General features: G+C 42.4%; 1 protein-coding gene across 3 annotated transcripts in view; it reads left to right on the forward strand.

The window, feature by feature from the left end:
* Window positions 1-22,533, forward strand: part of tmem181 (transmembrane protein 181) — a 117,097-nt gene that overhangs the window by 87,107 nt on the left and 7,457 nt on the right. For all 3 annotated transcript variants that reach the window (XM_073051663.1, XM_073051664.1, XM_073051665.1), the window contains exons 12-16: window positions 982-1,084; window positions 8,849-8,900; window positions 9,512-9,594; window positions 9,939-10,028; window positions 20,137-20,203. In XM_073051663.1, the coding sequence (XP_072907764.1) occupies window positions 982-1,084; window positions 8,849-8,900; window positions 9,512-9,594; window positions 9,939-10,028; window positions 20,137-20,203 (395 nt within the window). The remainder of the gene's footprint in view (window positions 1-981; window positions 1,085-8,848; window positions 8,901-9,511; window positions 9,595-9,938; window positions 10,029-20,136; window positions 20,204-22,533) is intronic.

Consider the following 22,533-nt stretch of genomic DNA (forward strand, 5'->3'; position numbering starts at 1 on the left):
AGATTTAGAAGAAGGCTCTCAGCCCAAATCATTGATTACCCATTTCCATCCATTGATGCTGCCTTACCCACTGAGTTCCTCCAATGATGAGTTCAAATTAACTCTGTAATATGGTGACAGAACCATTGGTTATCAGGAGCATTGCAAACATCCTGTTGTCAATAATCAGTGCTACAAAATGCTACTTTTTTTCCTACTGTATCATGCCATTTTAGTATTCTTTTGTAAGTGAAACCTCCTTACACTGGGCGTCTCTGGAAAACTGGGTGTGCACAACTTTGGTCCCACCAAATCCATGAGGATGTCTCACCCACCCAGCCCCTGTGTGAATGCTGTGTGAGTTACTGCCCCGGCAAGAATTACCAGATCATACACTGCATGCAATTAAAAGGAAGAATATTTAAGACTTAAATTAAGCAAACAGTTATGAAATGAAAGAAAGGAAAAATACAAAAAGGGCCCTTTACTCTTAAGCAGTGAAATGTGCACTGAAATGGGAGTTCATCTTGAACTTGTCTGTCACTCACACACCAGACCCTCAGTCTGCGTGAAAGCACACGCTACCTTCCGAACGTTGCCCGTGATCCATCTCGAACAAACGGGTTTCCCACGGGAGTACTGCTTTTTCCTTCTTGAAGCCATTCGTCTGCATCCAGCACCTTGTGCAACAGGGATGGCGTCCTCAGCCATCTTTTCCCCGTCTTCTTCCAGCTCACACCAACCAAGACCTTCAGCCCCGCGCTGTCCAGAACCTTCTCCCAATTCCACCATCCCGATTGGCTGAAAGCACATTCCTGAGGAGAATAACAAGCCTGTTATTATAGCTCAAACCCAGCAAGCTGGAAGCAGAACAGATTGCTCTTACAGAACTGCTGAAATTAAATACCTACAGCATAGCAGTAAAAAGTCTTAACCCAGGCATTGCATAAGGATTCCTTCTTTCATTGTTAATGTTTTTCCTCTTTTTTTCCCCTCTGGTAGGGAATGAAGATTTTCTTTTTCTCAGTGGGTTCCCTGTATGTACTCTATCTGGTTTTCCTGATTCTGAGGGCTTGCTCGGAACTGAAAAATATGCCATACTTTGGTGAGTGAAATTTATTGTTGCATGAATCTGACTGGGATTCGACCCATTTGCATGTGTACCATAGAGCTCAGTTGTGCACAAACGAGTCATTTGGCAGCCGACTTTCAAACATACAATAGGCTTGACAGGGTTCATAGAATCATAGAGGCATGGAGCACTACAACTCTGAAACAGGCCCTTTGGCCCATCTAGCTGGGCTGAATGGTAATCTGCCTTCCATACCCCTCCTATCAGTGTATCTTCCAAACTTCCCTTAGATGTTGCAATAAAGCCCACATCCATCACTTCCGCTGGCAGCTCGTTCCACACACACACAACCCTCTGAGCAAAGAAATTCCCTTTCAGGATCCCCTTAAATATTTCATCTTTCACCCTTAAAGCACAGCCTCTAGTTGTTGTCTCACACAACCTCAGTGGGGGGGATAAAAACCTGCTTGCACTTACCTTATCAATACTCCACATAATTTTATATACCTCGATCAAATCTCCCCTCATTCTCCTGTGTTCCAGGGAATAAGATCTTAACTTATTCAATTGTTGTTCCTTTTTGCGCCTTGTGGTTATTGTTTTCCGAGGCTTGATGCTTAACCCAGCATGGATGGAAAGCATGCAAGGTCCCAGCCGGATTCGAACCTGGGACCATTTGCCTCGAAGTCCAGTGCTGATGGCACTGTACCACCAGCCTGCTAACCTCTTCAATCTTTCCCTATAATTCAGTTCTCAAGACCTGGCAACATCCTTGTAAATTTTCTCTGTACCCTTTCAATCTTACTGATATCTTTCCTGTTGATAGGTGACCAGAACTGAACACAATAATAGTCCTCACCAATGTCATTAACAAGTTCAACATAAAATCCAAACTCCTGTTCTCAAAACTTTGATTCATAAGACTATAAGGATTATAAGGACATAAAGAGCAGAATTAGGCCATTCAGCCCATTGAGTCTGCTCCACAGTTCCATCATAGCTTAATTATTATTCCTCTTAACCCCATTATCCTGCCTTCTCCTCATATCCTTTGATGGCCTGACCAGTCATGAACCAATCAACCCCCACTTTAAATATACCCAATGACTTGGCCTCCACAGCCATCTGTGGCAATGAATTCCACAGATTCACTACACTATAGCTAAAGAAATTCCTCATCTCAGTTCTGAATGGGTGTCCTTTTTTCTGAGGCTGTGCCCTCTGGTCCTAGACTCCCCCCACTATAGGAAACACCCTCTCCACATCTATTCTATCTCGGCCTTTAGTATTCAATAGGTTTCAGTGAGATCTGCCTCTTCTAAACTCCAGCAATTACAGGCCCGGAGCCGTCAAATGTTAACCCTTTCATTCCCAGAATCATTCTCATGAACATCCAATGGACCTTCTCCAATGCCAGCACATCCTTTCTTATATAATGAGCCCAAACTGCTCACAGTACTTCAAGTGCTATATGACCAATGTCTAATAAAGCCTTAGCATTACATCCTTGTTTGTATATTCAAACCCTCTTGAAATGAATACTAATATCATATTTGCCATCCTTTTCACCGACTCAACCTGTAAGTTAACCTTGAAGGAATCCTGCACAAGGACCCCCAAGTTTCTTTGCACCTGATTTTTGAATTACCTCTTTGTTTAGAAAATAGTTTACTTGTTTATTTCTTCTACCAAAGTGCATGAACATATACATCCCTACACTATATTCCATCAGCCCCTTCTCTGCCCATTCTCCCAATCAGTCTAAGTCCTTATGCAGATTCCCTACTTCCTTAAAAAAATGTTGCCCGTAGACCTATCTTTGTATTGTTCGCAAACTTGGCCACAAAGTCATCAACTCCATTATCCAATTCATTGACATATAGCATGAAAAGAAGTGGTCTTAATACTGACCCCTGTAGAATACCACTAGTCACAGATAGCCAACCAGAAAAGGCCCCCTTTATTCCCACTCTTTGCCTTCTGCCAGTCAGCAAATTTCTATCCATGCTAGTATCTTTCATGTAGTACCATGGTCTGTTAATCTTGTTAAGCAGTCTCATGTGTGGCACCTTGTCAAAGGCCTTCTGGAAGACGAAGCATCCACTTACTCTCCTTTGTCTATCCTGTTTGTTATTTCCTTAAAGAATTCCAACAGATTTGTCAGGCAAGATTTCCCCTTAAGGAAATCATGCTTACCTTAGCCTACTTCATAATATGTCTCCAAGTACCCCAAAAACCCATTTTTAATAATGGACTTCAACATCTTCCCAACCACTGAAGTCAGGCTGACTGGCCTATAATTGCCTTTTTTCTGCCTCCATCCCTTCTAAAAGCATGGAGTGACATTGCAATTGTATAGTCCTCTGGAACTGTTCCAGAACATAGTGATTCTTGAAAGATCATTACTAATGCCCCCACAATCTCTTCAGCCACCTCTTTCAGAACCCTGGGGTGTACACCATCTGGTCCAGGTGGCTTGTCTACCTTCAGACCTTTCAGCTTCTGAAGCACCTTCTCCATTATAATAGCAACTGCTCTCACTTCTGCTCCCTGAGACCCGAACTTCTGGTTTATTGCTGGTGTCTGCCACAGTGAAGACTGACACAAAATACTTATTCACTTTGTCCACCATTTTTTGTCCCACATTAGTACCTCTCCAACATCATTTTCCAGCAATCCAAAATCCACTTTTGCCTCTCTTATGTTCTTTATATATCTGAAAAATCTTTTAGTATCTTCTTTTATATTATTAGCTAGCTTACATTCATTTTTCATCTTTTGTCTCTGTGACTTATTTAGTTGCCTTCTGTTGATTTTTAAAGGCATCCTAATCCTTTAACTTCCCACTAATTGTTGCTATATTATATGTCTTTTTTGCTTTTATGTTGGCTTTGACTTCCCTTGTCAGCCATGGCTGCCTCAACTTTCCTTTAGAATACTTGTTCTTTGGAGATGTATCTACCCTGCACCTTCAGAATTGATCCCAAAACTCCAGGAATTGTTGTTCTGCTGTCATCCCTACTCGTGTTCCTTTCCAATCAACTTTGGCCAGACCCTTTTATGAAGGCCAGTGTGCCAAGTGCTCTCTTTATGAACTATATACCTGTGATACCACTTTCAAACAATTATGGATCTATATTATCTCTGTTCTACAATCTCTGTGCTCTACCATTCATTGTGTCAGTTCTATCCTGGTTTGTCCTCCCAAAATGCAGTATATCACACTTGGCTGCATTACATTCCATCTGCCAACTTTTAGCCCATTTTTCCAGTAGTTCCTGAGCACTTTACATCAGAACGTAAGAAATAGGAGCAGGAGGAGGCCATCTGGCCCTTTGACCCTACTCCAGCATTCAATAAGATCATGGCTGATCTGGCCATGGACTCATCTCCACCCACCAGCCTTTTCCCATTACCTTTAATTCCCCTACTATGCAAAAATCTATTGAACCTTGTCTTACATTTATTTATTGAGGTAGCCTTCACTGCTTCATTAGGCAGAGAATTCCACAGATTCACCACTCTCTGGGAAAAAGCAGTTCCTCCTCATCACCATCCTAAATCTACTCCCCAGAATCTTGAGGCTGTGTCCCCTAGTTCTAGTCTCATCTACCAAATTTTGCAAATTTTGATAGTCTTCCTTGTTATCCACTGTGCCACCAGTCATGGTGTCATCCAAAAATTTGCTGATCCACCTTACCACATTATCATTCAGATCATTGTGTTACAAACCCCGTAACTGGGTATCTTACCAGCAAAGATAGGAGTATCCATTGAAGTCTGATGATACTATTTTTAACAGTATTTATTAGTAAAAATACACAAAAATAATATCAATGCAAATATACAGATAATATACGTCATCAATACTAAACCTAAAAGTGCGGGTATAATAATAATCAATAAGAAATAAGCTCTATCGTTGTCTAGGGGATAATGAATTGCCCGATGGAAGTATAAAGTTCAGTTCAGTTCATGCAGGCTGCAGTAGTTGTTGATCGCTGTGTTGCAATTGTTGGAGAGAGAGAGTAACAGAGAAAGTAGTAACAGCTATTGACTTGCCGACTCCTTTTACGATCTTGATCCGTCGATGCGTTGTTGTTGTGGCCATTCACGTATGACCCCTCCATCCTTTAGCTAGACCGTTCCGTGGAGGACTCGTTACCCAGGCAAGGGTGGACACACACACAAGCCCCCACCGGTCTTGTAGCGTCTCGCCTGGTGCATCTGAGGGATGTTTCCCCAGACCCTACTTTTATCCCCACTCACGGGGTCTCAGGTGTTAATCAGGTTGGGATGATGCAACCCATCAACCAGACCACTCTGGTTGCCCCCTGAGGGGTTTCAATGAATAGAACAGTACTCAATACACAATTCCTTCTCCAAGAGACAATAGCAGTAATCAGTGGTTCCGTTCCGCTTTTGTTAGGAGGAGACATTCCACTTTTGTGTATCCCTGCATTGTCTCTCTCTCATTAACTGACATGAGCTGTTTATCTCTCTCATTTCCTTGGTATCAGACCCGAAATAATAGCGATTTTGCGATTCTCAAAAAGGGGGGGGGGGGCGACTTTGCACCCTTCTGCCCATCAGAGTTGCTCTTCATTCGTAACAATTGATATAGATAACACACAGTAATGGACCCAACAGTGATCCCTGCAGCACCACACGAATTTCAGGTCTCCACTTAGAAAGGCAAGCATCTACTACCACTCTCTGGCTTCTACTAAGATGATGTTGAATCCAATTTATTTCCTCATCCTGTAAACCAAGCGACCAAACCTTCTAGACTATCCTCCCAAGAAGGACTTCGTCAAAGGCCTTGACAATCCCTTCTTAGGTCCTGCCTATCCAAGTGCTCATATACAGTGTCCTGTTCCTCAGAATGCTTTTCAGTAATTTACTCACTACTGACATCAGGCTCACCGGCCTAAATTTTGTGGCTTATTCTTAGAGCCTTCCTTGAACAACAGAACATTAGCTCTGCTCCAGTCCTCTGGCACCTCGCACATGGTAAGAATGTTCTAAATATCTCTACCAAGCGGTCCTGTTACTTCTGCACTTGCCTCCCATGAAGTCTGAGGGTACATCTCAGAGGAGTAAGGTCCTGGTGACTTACCCATCCTAATTTGCCTCAAATAAGCAAGCACCTCCTCTTCCATAATCTATATTACAGCCCATAACCTCACTACTGTTTTGCCATAGTTCTCTTTACATTGTGTACATCTCCTTAGAAAATACAGATGCAAAAAGTCCATTTAAGATCGCTCTCTTTCAGCTCCATGCACTGATGACCACTCTGATCTTGAAGTGGACCAATTTTGTCCTTTGCTCTTATTCTATCTGTAGAATCTCTTGGGATTCTTCTTCACCTTGTCTGCCAGAGCAACCTTGTGTTTTCTTTTAGCCCTCCTAATTTCCCTCTTAGGAGTTCTCTTGTGCTTTTTATACTCCGCAAGTGCTTTATTTGTTCCTTGTTGCCTGTAGCTCTGTACCTGATATGCACCACCTCCTCCTCCTTAACCAGGGCCTCTGTACCCTCGAAATTAAAGTCACCTAAGCCTGTTATCTTTGCCTTTTATTCTGACAGGAACATGCAACCTCTTGCTATCTCAGTATTTTACTTTTGAAGGTTTCCGACTTAACCAAGCATCGCTTTACCAGTAAGCAATCTATCCCAGTCCACACCTGCCAGATCCTTTCTGATGCCATCTAAACTGACCTTTCTCCAATGTAGAATCTAGTCCTATCATTCTTCATAATTAACTTGAAACTAATGGAAGTATGATTACTGGATCCAAGGTATTCCTCTACTCACACTTATGTCAACAGTTGAATTCTCCGCTACTCCTCTTCCAGGACTATCAGCCCTGAAGTTCTCTGCTTAACAACAGCATTTCTGTCTGTTCTTTCCATCAAAGATATTCCTTTAACATTCTGCATTTCTGGCACCACCTATTGTACTGTTTAAATTTCCCTTTCATCTCCTTCCCAGTTCACAGAAATGTTGTCTGCTTTTCTTTCCACAGATGCTGTATGATCTGCTAGGAATTTCCCATGATTTCTTAATTTATTTCATATTTTCAACAAATGCATTTTCACAGATTCTTATTCCTACATTCCTCAGTCCTCACTTTTGTTTCTGCAGTGTCAGTCCTGAGCAAGCTGGTCAGAACGCAGAACCTGGCTGCCAGTGGGAGAGGCTGTTGACTTCATTGTTGCAGAAATATATCTAGAGCACAGATATTAAGGTGTAGTCACCAGGAAACTGGACGTGGTGCCTTTTAGGCAGGATATTTGCCATTCCAACACTACAGTTGTCCTAATGTTCAGTGAAGAGTGGGCATGAAGTCATTCAGCATACTGTACTTCAATTCCATTTAAGTAAAGAAAATATATATGAAAGTTAACCTCATTGCTTGTGAACTTGATGAAGGTCTTTGTATCCCCACTAGTAACTGGCAAGGTCCCAGAGTGCTGAAGAGTAAATATGGATAATTCAGGAAATGATGAGCCTCATGAGATTGGTAGGGAAGCCTTGGGAGACTATTTTTAGGGATAGGATTCACATGAAAGACATGGCCTGATGAGGGACAGGCTTTGTGTGGGGCAGGTCATGTCTTACTAACTTGCTTGCGTTTTTTGAGGATGTGATGAAGGTGATTAATGAGGGCTGAGCAAGTGGATGCCATCTACATGGATTTTAGTAAGGCATTCACTAGGGCCCTTCATGGTGGGCTGATCCGGATGCATGGAATCTGCGGTGATTTGGTGGTTTGGATTCAGATTTGGCTGGCCCTTAGAAGATGTGATTCTGGCTGGAGGTTCATGACCAGTGGTGTTGTGCAGAGATCAGTGCTGTTGTGTGATATTTAAATTACTTAGATGAAAACATAGATGGATTGGTTAGTAGGCTTGTAAATGACACAAGGATTGGTGGGGACAGTGAAGTATAGCAACATACAAATTTGGGCAGAGAAATCGCAAATGGAGTTTAATCTAAGCCAGTGTGTGGTCTAAGGGGTAAGTATATAATTAATGGCAGAATCCTTAACGGCAGTGAAGTGCAGAGGGATTTTATGGTCCAAGTCCTTAGCTCTCAGAAGTGGCCATGCAAGTAGTTAGAGGAGAGCTTGCCTTCATTCACTGTGGCATTGAGAATATAAGAGTCAGGAAGTTATTTTGCAGCTGCATAAAACTTTGGTTAGGCTGCACTTTGAAGTATTATGTGCAGGTCTGACTGCCCATTACATGAAGGATGTGCAGAAGAGGTTTACCAGGACGCCACCTAGATTAGAGGGTGTAAAGAGAGATTGAACAAACATGTATTATTTTCTCTAGAGCGTTAGAGGCTGAGGGAGACGATAGAAATTTACAAAATTATAAGAGGCATTGGTTGGATAGACAGTCAGATCTTTTTCTCAGGATAGAAATGCCATGTACGAGAGAACATGCTTTTTAGGTGAGGGGGGATTTAAGGAGATGTGCAAGGCAAGTTTTTTTTACACAGAGTGGTAGGTTCGTGCAGAGTGGGGGATACAGAGATAATAAGGGCATTAAAGAAGCTGTTAGATACATGAATATGCAGGGTGAAGGGATATGAATCAAGTACAGGCAGAAGAGAACCAATGCTTTGTTATGTTTGACAAAGACATTGTGAGTTGAAGAGTTTATTTCTGTGCCGTATTCTTTTATGTTCTTTTATCTATGTTAGTTATTGAATCAGTTCTACTTCATCCATTCCAATGGTGTACAGATCTCGTGCTTGTACATGTTGTGTTTCTATTTTTGTTTCAGATCTCCGACTGAAATTTTTGACTGGGTTAACATTTATTGTGTTGATAATCAGGTAAGTGGCAACTCCCATCTATACCTCTGTCAAATAACAATGCAACAACTGAAATGTTCATGTCTGACTTGCTCACACAAGTGTGCTAGCCATCACCTTGATTTAAAGATTTTTGTTTATATCTATGACTGGCGGCAGTTTAAAACTTGTCCTAAGCTTTGCCCAGCTGAACAAGTTATATAACTTTGATTCCTTCTTAAGCTTATTTAAGGTTTAGGAAGCAAGGATCAGACAGGGTGCTGGAAAGTTACAAGGTAGCCAGGAAGGAGCTGAAAAATGGATTTAGGAGAGCTGGCAGGGGACATGAGAAGGCTTTGGTGAGTGAGATTTTAAAAAACCTCAACATGTTCTATACGTATGTGAAGAACAAGAGTAAGACTAGAGTGAGATCAGTAGAAGAGGAAGTCAGAGGAGGAAGGGGTGCTCCTTAATGAATACTTTGCTTCTGTATACACCAGTGAGAGGGATCTTGACATTTATGGGGACACTGTAAAACGGGGTGAAATGCTAGAACATATCAATGTTAAGAAAGAGAATGCGCTGAAATATTACAAAAATGTGATATTTTTACAACAGATCAAGTTTTGATATAGTTTTGTATTCTTTTTCAGCATTATCATATTGTATCTGAGGTTTGGAGCAAACATCCTGCAAGATAACTTTGTGGCAGAGCTTTCAACTCATTATCAGAACTATATCCTTTCATTGTACTATATCTTTATCTCCAGTAACGTTGAACAAAAGGAAATGTGTTTGTTCTACTTGCATTAGAGCCAGTATAAGTTCTGGCAGGTAATTTTCAGGAGAAGTACAATGGGAAGGGGACGTATCGATAATCAGAAGTCTGAAGTATATGAAAGATGAAATTGTTCGGAAGTGTGGAGACTGGGAAGTTGTTCAGAAAAGTCTAGAAAAGCTTTCATAGTGCAAGATTATGGATCTTGTGCCAGATTACTTTGAGCAAATGGGTTACTGTCAGAGAATAATGTATACATAGGAAATTCTGTGCATTTGGTTGTCTTCCTTTACAAGTGTTACCAGCTGAGTTTCTATCTTTCTATGGCCTACTGAACTTCTACCTGTATACACTGGCATATGTGTATTCCCCCTCGAAGAATGCTGTGTATGGTATGTAATTTAAAACAATGTTCGGGTAGCCTTTGTATGAACATCACAATGCTAAGTTTCCAAATGAAACACAAAGCCACCTTTCAGTAGTTGCATGAATAGAACTTAGTCAGCATGCTAATAGGATCTTGGGGTTTTACAGCTTGGTACAGGTCCTTTGGCCCAACTTGTCTATGATGAGCTTAATTCCATCTGCCAGAATTTGGCCCAGATCCATCTGAAGCTTCCCATCCACGTACTTTTTTAAATGTGTTTTAGGTATTGTAAATGCCCCTGTATCTGCTAATTTTTCTGGCAGTTAGTTCCACATACCCTCCACTCTGCGTGGAAAAAGCTACCCCACAGTACCACTTTTAAATATTTTCCTTAAACCTGTAGTCCTTAAATCTTTGGTTCCCCTTGTTTTAGAACAACCTCCCCCCCCCCCCACCCTGTGAAAAAGACTGTAACCATCCACTTATCTATGCCTCTTATAATTTTATGATCCTCTACAAGGTGACCCCTCAGCCTCCTTCACTCTTGGATAACAAGTTCCAGCCTACTCAGTCTCTCCCTGTAGTTCAAGCTCTCTGGTCCTGGCATTGTGAATCCTTTCTGCATCCTTACCAGCTAATCACATCCTTCCTATAGCTAGATGACCAAAACTGCGTAGAACCATAAGTAATGATTTGAGTGATTTTATTTTATTTGGGAGTGGTTATTCTTTGGCCACATACAAAGAAAGCTTGTTTTTTTACAAAAACGATGTTAGAAGGTGCATCAGTGACATTTGGGTGACTTTAGAGTATGTTCTCTGTTCCAAGTTATATGAAACTAGCAGCCTACACCAAGCCCCATCAGCAGCAGCAATCTGTACTGTGAGTGTTTTCAGAGTCACACCGCATGGAAACAGATTCTTTGGCTCAACCTGTCCGTGCCCAGCAAGATACTAATATAAAATAGCCACATTTGCTTATGTTCAGTCTGTATCCTTCTAATCCTTTCCTATCCATATCCCTAGGCCTGAGTCGACGTAGTAGTATGTAGGCATTGTAAATGTTGTCATTGTACCATCTCAACCCATCTTTCACCTCTCAGTTTGAACATAACTTTATTTTCTGATTCCCTTTCTCTTGGGGGAAGAAAAGGCTCTATCTATCTATCTACTCAGAGCTACAACACGGAACAGGCCACTCCGGTCCAATGAGCCTCACCACCCAGCAACCTACCAATTTCATACTAGCTTAATCACAATGACCAATTCACCTACTAACCAGTTTGTCCTTGGAATATTGGAGAAAACCTGATGGAAACCCACATAGTTCACGGAGAAAGTACAAACTCCTTACAGATGTTTCCGGAAATTTCAGAATGCCCTGAACTGTAATACTGTTGCACTAACCACATAGATAGGATGAGTACTGTGTATTCACCCTATCTAAATCGCTTGTGATTTTGTACACATCTATAATGTCACCCCTAAGTCCCCTAAGGAATAAAGTCTCCTACATGCCTGTCCAACATTTCTCTAGTTCAGTCCTCAAGTTCTGGCAACGTTTCTGTAAATCTTCTTGGAACTTCTTCCTATAACAGGGTGACCAAGCCTGTACAGTCTACCTGTGATGCTGCTTTCAGCAAACTGTACTGCAAGGTCTCTGTTCCACAAGACTTCCCAGGGCCGTACCATTCACCGTATCAGTTCTATACTGCTTTGGATTCCAAAAATGCAACACTTGCCTACATTGAATGTCATTTGCCCACTTACCAAACTAAGCAAACCCCTTACCCTGTGATTTTTGATAAATTTCTTCACTAATTACAGTACCACTTATTTTAGTATCATCTGCAGACTCATTAACCAAGAGTTATATACTCTTGTCCAAATTGTCTATACGAACAGCAAACATATTGAAGGCAAAAGGCTAACCATGGAAAGGGTAGGGCCCGTTAGTGACATGTGGCAATCTGTCTGAAGCCAGAGAACATGGGTGAGGTTATGGTCACACAGCACAGAATCAGGTCTCACCCTGTCCACACCAATCATTATACCCATTTACTACAGATGACAAACACGGACCCAGCAACGATCCCTGCGGCAGGGAGGCAACCCTCTACTACCACTGTCTAGCTTTTTCCACAGAGCCAATATCTAATCCAATTTACTACCTCATCTTGAAAGCCGAGAAACCAACTTGATCAACCTTTCATGCGGAACCTTCTCAGATGCCACATAAACAACATCTACTGCCTTACCTTCATCTGTTTTCCTGGTAACTTCCTCAAAATACTCTTTAGAGATAGACATGACTTGCCATGATGAAGCCATGTTGAATATCCTTAATCAGTTTATGACTATCTAAATACTTGTACATCTGGTCCCTCCTTCCAATAACTTTCCCACTGCTGATGTCAGGCTCATGGGCGTATAATTTTGCTTTATTTTTAGAGTCTATCTTGAACAGCAGAAAATCCTCTGGTAACTCAACTGTCACTAAGGATGATTTAAATAACCTTATTTAAAGGATTATTTATTTAAATAAAGTTCTCAGGGAAATGTACGGCTGAAATGTGGCAGATGTTCAGGGGATATTTGCATGGCGTTCTGCATAGGTACATTCCAATGAGACAGGGAAAGGATGGTAGGGTACAGGAAACCTGGTGTTCTAAGGCTGATGAAAATCTAGTCAAGAAGAAGAGAAAACCTTATGAAAGGTTCAAAAAAACTAGGTAATGACAGAGATCTAGAAGATTATAAGGCTAGCAGGAAGGAGCTTAAGAATGAAATTAGGAGAGCCAGAAGGGGCCATGAGAAGGCTTCAGTGGGCAGGATTAAGGAAAACCCCAAGGCATTTTACAGGTATGTGAAGAGCAAGAGGATAAGACGTGTGAGAATAAGACCAATCAAGTGTGACAGTGGAAAAGTGTGTATGGAACCGGAGGAGATAGCAGAGGTACTTAATGTATACTTTGCTTCAATGTTCACTACAGAAAAGGACCTTGGCAATTGTAGGGATGACTTAGAGCAGACTGAAAAATTTGAGCATACAGATATTAAGTAAACATAGAAACATAGAAAATAGGTGCAGGAGTAGGCCATTTGGCCCTTTGAGCCTGCACCGCCATTCAGTATGATCATGGCTGATCATCCAACTCAGAACCCTGTACCTGCTTTCTCTCCTTACCCCTGATCCCTTTAGCCACAAGGGCCATATCTAACTTCCTCTTAAGTATAGCCAATGAACCGGTCTCAGCTGTTTCCTGTGGCAGAGAATTCCACAGATTCACCACTCTCTGTGTGAAGAAGTTTTTCCTCATCTCGGTCCTAAAAAGCTTCCCCTTTATCCTTAAACTGTGACCCCTCGTTCTGGACTTCCCCAACATCGGAAACAATCTTCCTGCATCTAGCCTGTCCAATCCCTTTAGAATTTTATACGTTTCAATAAGATCCCCCCTCAATCTTCTAAATTCCAGTGAGTATAAGCCTAGTCGATCTGGTCTTTCTTCATATGGAAGTCCTGCCATCCCAGGAATCAATCTGGTGAACCTTCTCTGTACTCCCTCTATGGCAAGAATGTCTTTCCTCAGATTAGGGGACCAAAACTGCACACGATATTCTAGATGCGGTCTCACCAAGGCCTTGTACAGCTGCAAGTAAGAGGATGTGCTGGAGCTTTTGGAAAGCATCAAGTTGGTTAAGTAACTGGGACTGGATGAGGTGTACCTGAGGCTACTGTGGGAGGCAAAGGAGGAGATTGCTGAGCCTCTGGCAATGATTTTTGCATCATCAATGGGGACGGGAAAGGTTCTGGAGTATTGGAGGGCTGCAGATGTTGTTCCCTTATTCAAGAAAGGGAGTAGGGATAGACCAGGAAATGATAGACCAGTGAGTCTTACTTCAGTGGTTGGTAAGTTGATGGAAAAAATCCGGAGAGGCAGGATTTATGAACATTTGGAGAGGCACAGTCAGGAATAATCAGCATGGCTTTGTCAAGGGCAGGTCGTGCCTTATGAGCCTGATTGAATTTTTTGAGGATGTGACTAAACACATTGATGAAGATAGAGCAACGGATGTAGTGTACATGGATTTTAGCAAGGCATTTGATAAAGTACCCCATGCAAGGCTTACTGAGAAAGTAAGGAGGCATGGGATCCAAGGGGACATTACTTTGTGAATCGAGAACTGGCTTGCCCACAGAAAGCAAAGAGTGGTTGTAGATAGGTCATATTCTGCATGGAGATCAGTGACCAGTGGAGTGTCTCAGGGATCTGTTCTGGGACACCCTTCGCTTCGTGATTTTTATAAGTGACCTGGATGAGGAAGTGAAGGGATGGGTTAGGAAATTTGCTGATGACACCAAGGTTGGGGGCGTTGTGGTTAGTGTGGAGGGCTGTCGGAGGTTACAGTGTTATATCGATGGGATGCAAGATTGGACTGAGAAGTGGCAGATAGAATTCAACCCAGATAAGTATGAGGTTGTTCATTTTAGTAGGTCAAATATGGCAGAATATAGTATTAGTGGTAAGTCTCTTGGCGGTATGGAGGATGAGAGGGATCTTGGGGTCTGTGTCCATAGGACACTCAAAGCTGCTATGCAGGTTGACTCTGTGGTTAAGAAGGCATATGATATATTGACCTTCATCAACCATAGGATTGAGTTTAGGAGCCGAGAGGTAATGTTGCAGCTATATAGGACCCTGGTCAAACCCCACTCAGAGGTACTAAGCTCAGTTCTGGTCAACTTACTACAGGAAGGATGTGGAAACCATATAAAGGGTGCAGAGGAGATTTACAAGGATGTTGCCTGGATTGGGATCATGCCCTATGAGAATAGGTTGTGTGAACTCTGCTTTTTCTCCTTGGAGCAACGGAGAATGAGAGGTGACTTGATAGAGGTGTATAAGATGATGAGAGGCATTGATCGTGTGGATAGTCTGAGGCTTTTTCCCAGGGATGAAATGGCTCACACGCGAGGGCATGGTTTTAAGGTGCTTGGAAGTAGGTACAGAGGAGATGTCAGGGATAAGTGTTCTATGCAGAGAGTGGTGAGTGCGTGGAATGGGCTGCTGGCAACGGTGGTGGAGATGGATACGATAGGGTCTTTTAAGAGACTCCAGGATAGGTACATGGAGGTCAGAAAAATAGAGGGCTATGGGTAACCCTCGGTAATTTCTAAAGTAAGTACATGTTCGGCACAACATTTTGGGCTGAAGGGCCTGTAGGTTTTCTGTGTTTCTTTGTTTCTAAATATCTCTGCTAGGGCCTCGGCAATTTCTGCACTTGCCTCCTGCAGGGTCCAAGGGAACACCTTGTCAGGTCCCCAGGATTTGTCCACCCTAATTTGCCTCAAGACAGCGAACAACTCCTCCTCTAATCTCTACAGGGTCCATGAAGTTGTTGGCACTATGCCTCACTTCTATAGACTGTGTCCGTTTCCCAAGTAAATACAGATGCAAAAAAATTATTTGAGATCTCTCCTATCTGTTTTGGCTCCACACATGGAGTACCATTCTGATCTTCCAGAGGTCCAATTTTATCCCTTGCAATCCTTTTGCTATTAACGTATCTGTAGAATCCCTTAGGATTCTCCTTCACCTTGTTTGCTAGGTCAACCTCTTGCTTTCTTTTAGCCGTCCTGTTTCTCATGTGTTCTTTTGCATTACCTACACTCCATAAGCACCCCATTTGTTCGTACCTGCCTATACCTGCTGTGCATCTGCTTTTTTTTTTATTAACCAGGATCTCAATAGCTCTTGAAAGCGCAGGTTCCTTACGCCTGTTATCTGTACTTTTTATTCTGACAGGCGTACCCTCATAATTTTGCTTTTGACGGCGTTCCGCTTACCAAGTGCACTTCTGTCAGAAAGCAGCCTGTCCCAGTACACACTTGCCAGATCCTTTCTGATACCATCACAATTGGCCGTCCTCCAATTTAGAATCTCAACCTGCGGTCATACTTACCTTGTAGCATATTTATTTTGAAACTAATGACATTGTGGTCACTAACCGCAAGTTGTTCTCCAGCACAAACCTATTACCTGCCCTGTCTCATTTTCTATTATCAGATCAAATATTGCGCACTCTTTGACAACTTTTCTGAACAGATTTGACAACTCTCTCTCATCTAGCCCTTTTACAGCATGGGAGCCCGTACTGTATCTCATATTCCCAGCCCTCATCTCATCTGCCTTTCCTGCATTGAATATACGCTGCTCGGGACATTAGTTGTACCATGCTCAATCTTTTGACTCCTGACCATGTCTGAGGACTAAACAGCATCTGCCTGCACAATTTATCCACATTATTCTGGCACTCTGGTTCCCATCCCTTGCAACTCTAGTTTAGACCCTCCCCCGTGCAGCACTCGCAAACCTTCCCGCTAGGATATACATTCCCTTCCAGTTCAGGTGCAAACCATCTGTTCAGTACAGGTCCCACCTTCCCTGGAAAAGAGCCCGATGATTCAAAAATCTTATGCCCTTCCTCATACACCAACTCCTTAGCCAGGTTTTAAACTGTATAATTTCTGGACTCACCAGCACATGACATGGGTAGCAATCCTGAGATCACAATCCTGAAGGTCCTGGCCTTTAACTTAGCACTTAACTCCCTGAACTCACTTTGCAGAATATCGTCACTTTTCCTACCAATGTCATTGGTACCTACATGGACCAATGTAGGTGTCACATTGGAGGAAGGATGTGATTGTCCTGGAGATTCATCAGAATGCTGCCTGGGAGGAGCGTTTCAGTAATGAGAAGAGATTGGGTAGTCTGGGTGTGGTTTCCGTGGAGCAGAAGAGGCTGAGGGGACTTGACAGAGATGTACAAAATAATGGGAGGCATAGGGTGTAGTAAGAAACCTTGCCCAATCGAAAAGAGAATTTAAAATGAGTGGATACAAGGCAAGTGCTAAAAGGTTTAGAGAGGATCTGAGCAAGAACCTTCTCATCTAGAAGGTGGTTAAAGTCTGAAATGCACTGCTTTACTGTGTGGCACAGGCAGGGTGACAAAAGATATGGAAAATAAGGATAACTGAGGATTGATATTGCTGTAACAATTGCAGTGTGTGTAAGGTGGGGAATCAAGAGTCTAATCACAGCAGAATTGAAGAGAGGACAAGAGTGAATACTAAAATCAGTCAAAAAGGATTACTGTGTTAATGGGATTATATTATAGACTACCCAATAGTCAGTAGGATATAGAGGAGCAAATTTGTAGAGAGTTCGCAGACAGTTGTGAGAAACATAAGGTTGTGATAGTAGATGATTTTAAGTTTCCACATTTTGACTGGGCCTCTCATTCTGTAAAAGGGCTGGATGGGATAGTGTTTGTCTAATGTGTTCAGGAAAGTTTCCTTAATCAATATATAGAAGTCCCAACTAGATAGAGTGCAATAGTGGATATGCAAATAGGAAATGAAACAGGAGAGGTGACAAGTTTATGTAGGGGAACACTTTGATTCTTGTGATCACAATGGCATTAGTTTCAAGATAATTATGGACAAGGATAGGTCTGGTCATTGGCTTGAGATTCTAAATTGGAGAAAGGCCAATTTTGATGGTATTTAAAATGATCTAACAAGTGTGGACTGGGACAGGTTGTTTATTGGCCAAGGTTTGCTTGGTATGTGGGAGGCCTTCAAAAGTGAAATTTTGAGAGTACAGTTTGTGTGTTCCTGCCAGAATAGAAGGCAATGATAGCAAATTTAGGGTGTCTTGGTTTTCAAGAAATACTGAGGCCCTGTAAAAGGAGGTGCATAGTAGATACAAGCAGCATGTAACAAATGAGATACTTGAGGAGTATAAGAAGTGCAAGTGAGCACTTAAGAAAGAAATGCAGGGAGCTTAAAGTAGGGGGGAGTTGCTCTCCATAGAATCCTAATGGCTTCTACAGATAAATGAAGAGCTAAATGATACCAAGGGATAAAATTGGTCCTCTTGAAGATCAGAGTGGTAATCTGTGCATGGAGCCAAAAGAGATGGAAGAGATCTTAACTGGATTTTTTGCATCTGTATTTACTTGGGAGACAGGAACAGTGTCTATAGAAGTGAGGTCATAGACAAGTTACAGAGGATGAGGTGTTTGCTGACTTGTAACCTTGTGGGAGGCTGTTGCAAAAACTGCAGCAGTCCTAATAGAGATGTTTAAAACATCCTTAGCAATGGATGGAGTTCTGGAGGATTGGAGAATTGCTGATGTTGTTCGATTTTTTAATAAAGACTCTTAAGGATAAGCTGCGAAATTATAGGGTGGTCAGTCATGGGTAAGTTATTGGAAGGTATTTTAAGGGACCGGATATAGAAGTGTGTGGCTAGACGTGGACTGATTAGGGATAGTCAACATGGCTTTGTGCATGGGTAGATAGTCTCTAACCAACCTTATAGAGTTGTTCGAGGAAGCTACCAGGAAAGTCAATGATGGCAAGGCAGTGGATGTTGTCTACATGGACTTTAGCAAGGCATTTGACAAGGTCCACATGGGAGGTTGGTTGAGAAGGTTTAGTTGCTTAGCGTTCAAAATGGATTAGATATTGCATTCACAGGAGAAGCCAGAGAGTGGTAGTAGATGGTTGCCTCTCTGACTGGAGGCCTGTGACTAGTGGAGTGCCACAAGGATCAGTGCTGGGTCATATAACCATATAACAATTACAGCACGGAAACAGGCCATCTCGGTCCTTCTAGTCCGTGCCGAACTTTGTTTGTCGTCTGTATCAATGATGGTGATAATGTGGTAAACTGGATCTGCAAATTTGTGGATGACACCACAACTGAGGATGCAGTGGACAGTAAGGAAGGCTATCAAAGATTGCAGCAGGAGCTGGACCACCTGAAAAAATGGACTGAAAAATGGCAGATGGAATTTAATGTAGATAAGGGTGAGAAGTTGCATGTTGGGTGGACAAACCAGGGTAGGGCTTACACGGTGAGTGGTCGGGAGCTGAGAAGTGTGGTAGAACAGAGGGATCTGGGAGTACAGATCCAAAATTCTATGAAAGGACATCACAGGTAGATAGAGTGATAAAGAATGTTTCTGGCACATTGGCCTTCATAAATCAAAAGTATTGAGCGCCAGAATTGTGATATTATATTGAATTTCTACAAGACATTGGTGAGGCTTAATTTGGAGTACTGTAGGCAGTTCTGGTCACCTACATACAGGAAAAATATCAATAAGATTGGAAGATTGCAGAGAAAATTTACAAGGATGTTACCAGGATTTGAGGATCTGCATTAACGCGAAAGATTGAATAGCTTAGGACTTTATTCCCCGGAGAGTAGGAGAAAAAGGAGAGATTTGATAGAGGTATACAAAATTATGAGGGGCATAGATAGGGAAATGCATCAGGTTTTTCCCACTGATGTTGGGGGAGATCAGAATTAGAGATCATGAAAGGTGTAAAGCTTAAGGGGAACGTGAGGGGAACTTTTTCACTCAGAGGGTGGTGAGAGTGTGGAATGAGCTGTCAGTGGAAGTGATGAATGCAGATTCAATTTCAACATTTAAGAGAAGTTTGGATAGGTACGTGGATGGGAGGGGTACGGAGGGCTCTGATGCAGCTGCAGGTCGATGCGCGTAGGCAGATTAATAGTCTGGCATGGACTAGATGGGCTGAAGGAAATATTTCTGTGCTCTGACTCTATGAAATTGGCACCACAATACTGTAGTGATTTGTGTAACACTATTATAGTACCAGCGACTCAGGTTAAATTTGTGCCACTTTCTGTAGGGAGTTTATATATTCTCCCTGTGACCGTGCGGGCTTCCTGCAGGTGTCCTGGTTTCCTCCCAAATTCCTAAGGCGTACAGGTTAGTGGTTAATTGATCACATAAGTGTAAATGGGCAGTGCGGGCTCGTTGAGCTGAAGGACCTGTTACCATGCTGTATCTCTAAATAAATAACATAAAACCACATTCCCCTGGTTCCAGAATGGATTATGGAGTGTGAGTGGATGCATGTGTTTTCATCTTAAATTCCTTGGGCTCTAGAAGATTGAATAAAGGGAATCTCACCTTGTTAGCGGAGGATTGATTGAATAGCTTGTAAAACCTTTTGCTTATCCAACTTGGAGTATCTCATTCAGTCATTTTCTAATAGCATTGCTGAGAAATTTATCTTCTTCTTCCTTAGAATCCCAGCTAAAGGATAACCCAGCCTTTTCCATGTTAAATGATTCTGATGATGATGTGATTTATGGGTGAGTTAAGTACTATTCGTGGTTTAAGGTCATAACTAATTTAAACAATGCACTTTGTTTTTAAATCAAATTTATTTCGCTGTTGTGTTCCAAGAAAATCTCATCTCGGAACAATTGTTTTTATTATGGTAGCTTCCTCCTAAATCCATGGTAAGAAAGTTGATAATTTCCAATTCGGCCTCTTTGGAAAAGTACTTAAAAGTTGTGCAGTTGCATTCTTGTCTTGCCGTTTATTTTGCCACTTTTCTTATGATATCCCTGAGCAGTGCCCCAGCTTGTAGGGTAAGTAAGTGAATGCCTGCAAGTGTGTCACTTGATCTGAGGTAATGATTAGTATAAATGTTCACAACTGTGGAGTCCATAGCTGTAGGTTACACACGACCATGACCGGTGATGAAATTGTGAGTATGTATGTATTTACTATGTGCAAGGGGTGAGGGTGGAGTGTGTTTGGGAGAGTGACAGTGGATGGTTGGGATGATGGTCTGTATCATTCATGGTGTTAAATAAGTCAGCCTTTGACAAGAGGGATCAGAAGTTTATATGGGGCTTTTGCTGCAGTTTTAACAAATAATGCCAAGGGTTTAAAACCATGGTATGGATTTGGATCAGAAGGTGATTATTGTCATTGAGCTTGGATTTTCCTAAGATCCAGCTTAGTGGTCAAATTTGGTTTATCAGTCCTCAATTGGAGAATGCGTCTGGCATGTAATCTCTGCATCAAAACATTGAAAACCTACAACACAATACAGGCCCTTCAGCCCACAAAGCTGTGCCGAACATGTTTCTACCTTAGAACTACCTAGGCTTTACCCGTAGCCCTCTATTTTTCGAAGCTCCATGTAGCCATCCAGGAGTCCCTATCGTATCCACCTCCACCACCGCCACCAGCAGCCCATTCCACCCACTCACCACTCTCTGCATAAAAAACTTAACCCTGACATCTTCTCTGTACCGACGCCCAAGCACCTTAAAACTGTGCCCTCTCATGCTAGCCATTTCAGACGTGGGAAAAAGCCTCTGACTAGCTACATGATCATTGCCTCTCATTATCTTGTACATGATTATCAGGTCACCTCTCATCCTCCGTCGCTCCAAGGAGAAAAGGCCGAGTTCACTCAACCTATTCTCATAAGGCATGCTCTCCAATCCAGGCAACATCCTCGTAAATCTCCTTTGCACCCTTTCTATGGTTTCCACATCCTTCCTGTAGTGAGGCAACCAGAACTGAGCACAGTACTCCAAGTGGGGTCTGACCAGGGTCCTATATAGCTGCAACATGACCTCTTGGCTCTTCAACTCAATCCTACGATTGATGAAGGCCAATACACTGTATGCCTCCTTAACCACAGAGTCAACCTGCGCGGCAGTTTTGAGTGTCCTGTGGACCCGGATCCCAAGATCCCTCTGATCCTCCACATTGCCAAGAGTCTTACCATTAATACTATATTCTGCCATCATATTTGACCTACCAAACTTGAACCACCTCACACTTATCTGGGTTGAACTCCATCTGCCACTTCTCAGCCCAGTTTTGCATCCTATCAATGTCCCACTGTAACCTCTGACAGCCCTCCACACCATCTGCAACACCTCCAACCTTTGTGCCATCAGCAAATTTACTAACCCATCCCTCCACTTCTTCATCCAGGTCATTTATAAAAATCACAAAGAGAAGGGGTCCCAGAACAGATCTCTGAGGCACACCACTGGTCACCGACCTCCATGCAGAATATGACCTGTCTACAACCACTCATTGCCTTCTGTGTTCTGGATCCACAAAGCAATATCCCCTCGGATCCCATGCCTCCTTACTTTCTCAATAAGCCCTGCATGGGGTACCTTATCAAATGCCTTGCTGAAATCCATATGCACTACATCTACTGCTCTTCCGTCATCAATGTGTTTAGTCACATCCTCAAAAAATTCAATCAAGCTCGTAAGGCATGACCTGCCTTTGACAAAGCCACGCTGACCATTCCTGACCATATTATGCCTCTCCAAATGTTCATAAGTCCTGCCTCTCAGGATCTTTTCCATCAACTTACCAACCACTGAGGTAAGACTCACTGGTCTATCATTTCCTGGGCTATCCCTACTCTCTTTCTTGAATAAGGGAACAACATCTGCAACTCTCCAATCCTCTGGAACCTTTCCCATCCTCTGATGATACAAAAATCATTGTCAGAGGCTCAGCAATCTCCTCCCTCGGTTCCCACGGTAGCCTGGGGTACATCCCATCCAGACTCAGTGTCTTATCCAACTTGATGCTTTCCAAAGCTCCAGCACATCCTTTTCCTTAATATCTACACAATCAAGCTTTTCAGTCC

Source organism: Hemitrygon akajei, chromosome 7 (assembly GCF_048418815.1).
Source record: "Hemitrygon akajei chromosome 7, sHemAka1.3, whole genome shotgun sequence".
NCBI lineage: Eukaryota > Metazoa > Chordata > Chondrichthyes > Myliobatiformes > Dasyatidae > Hemitrygon > Hemitrygon akajei.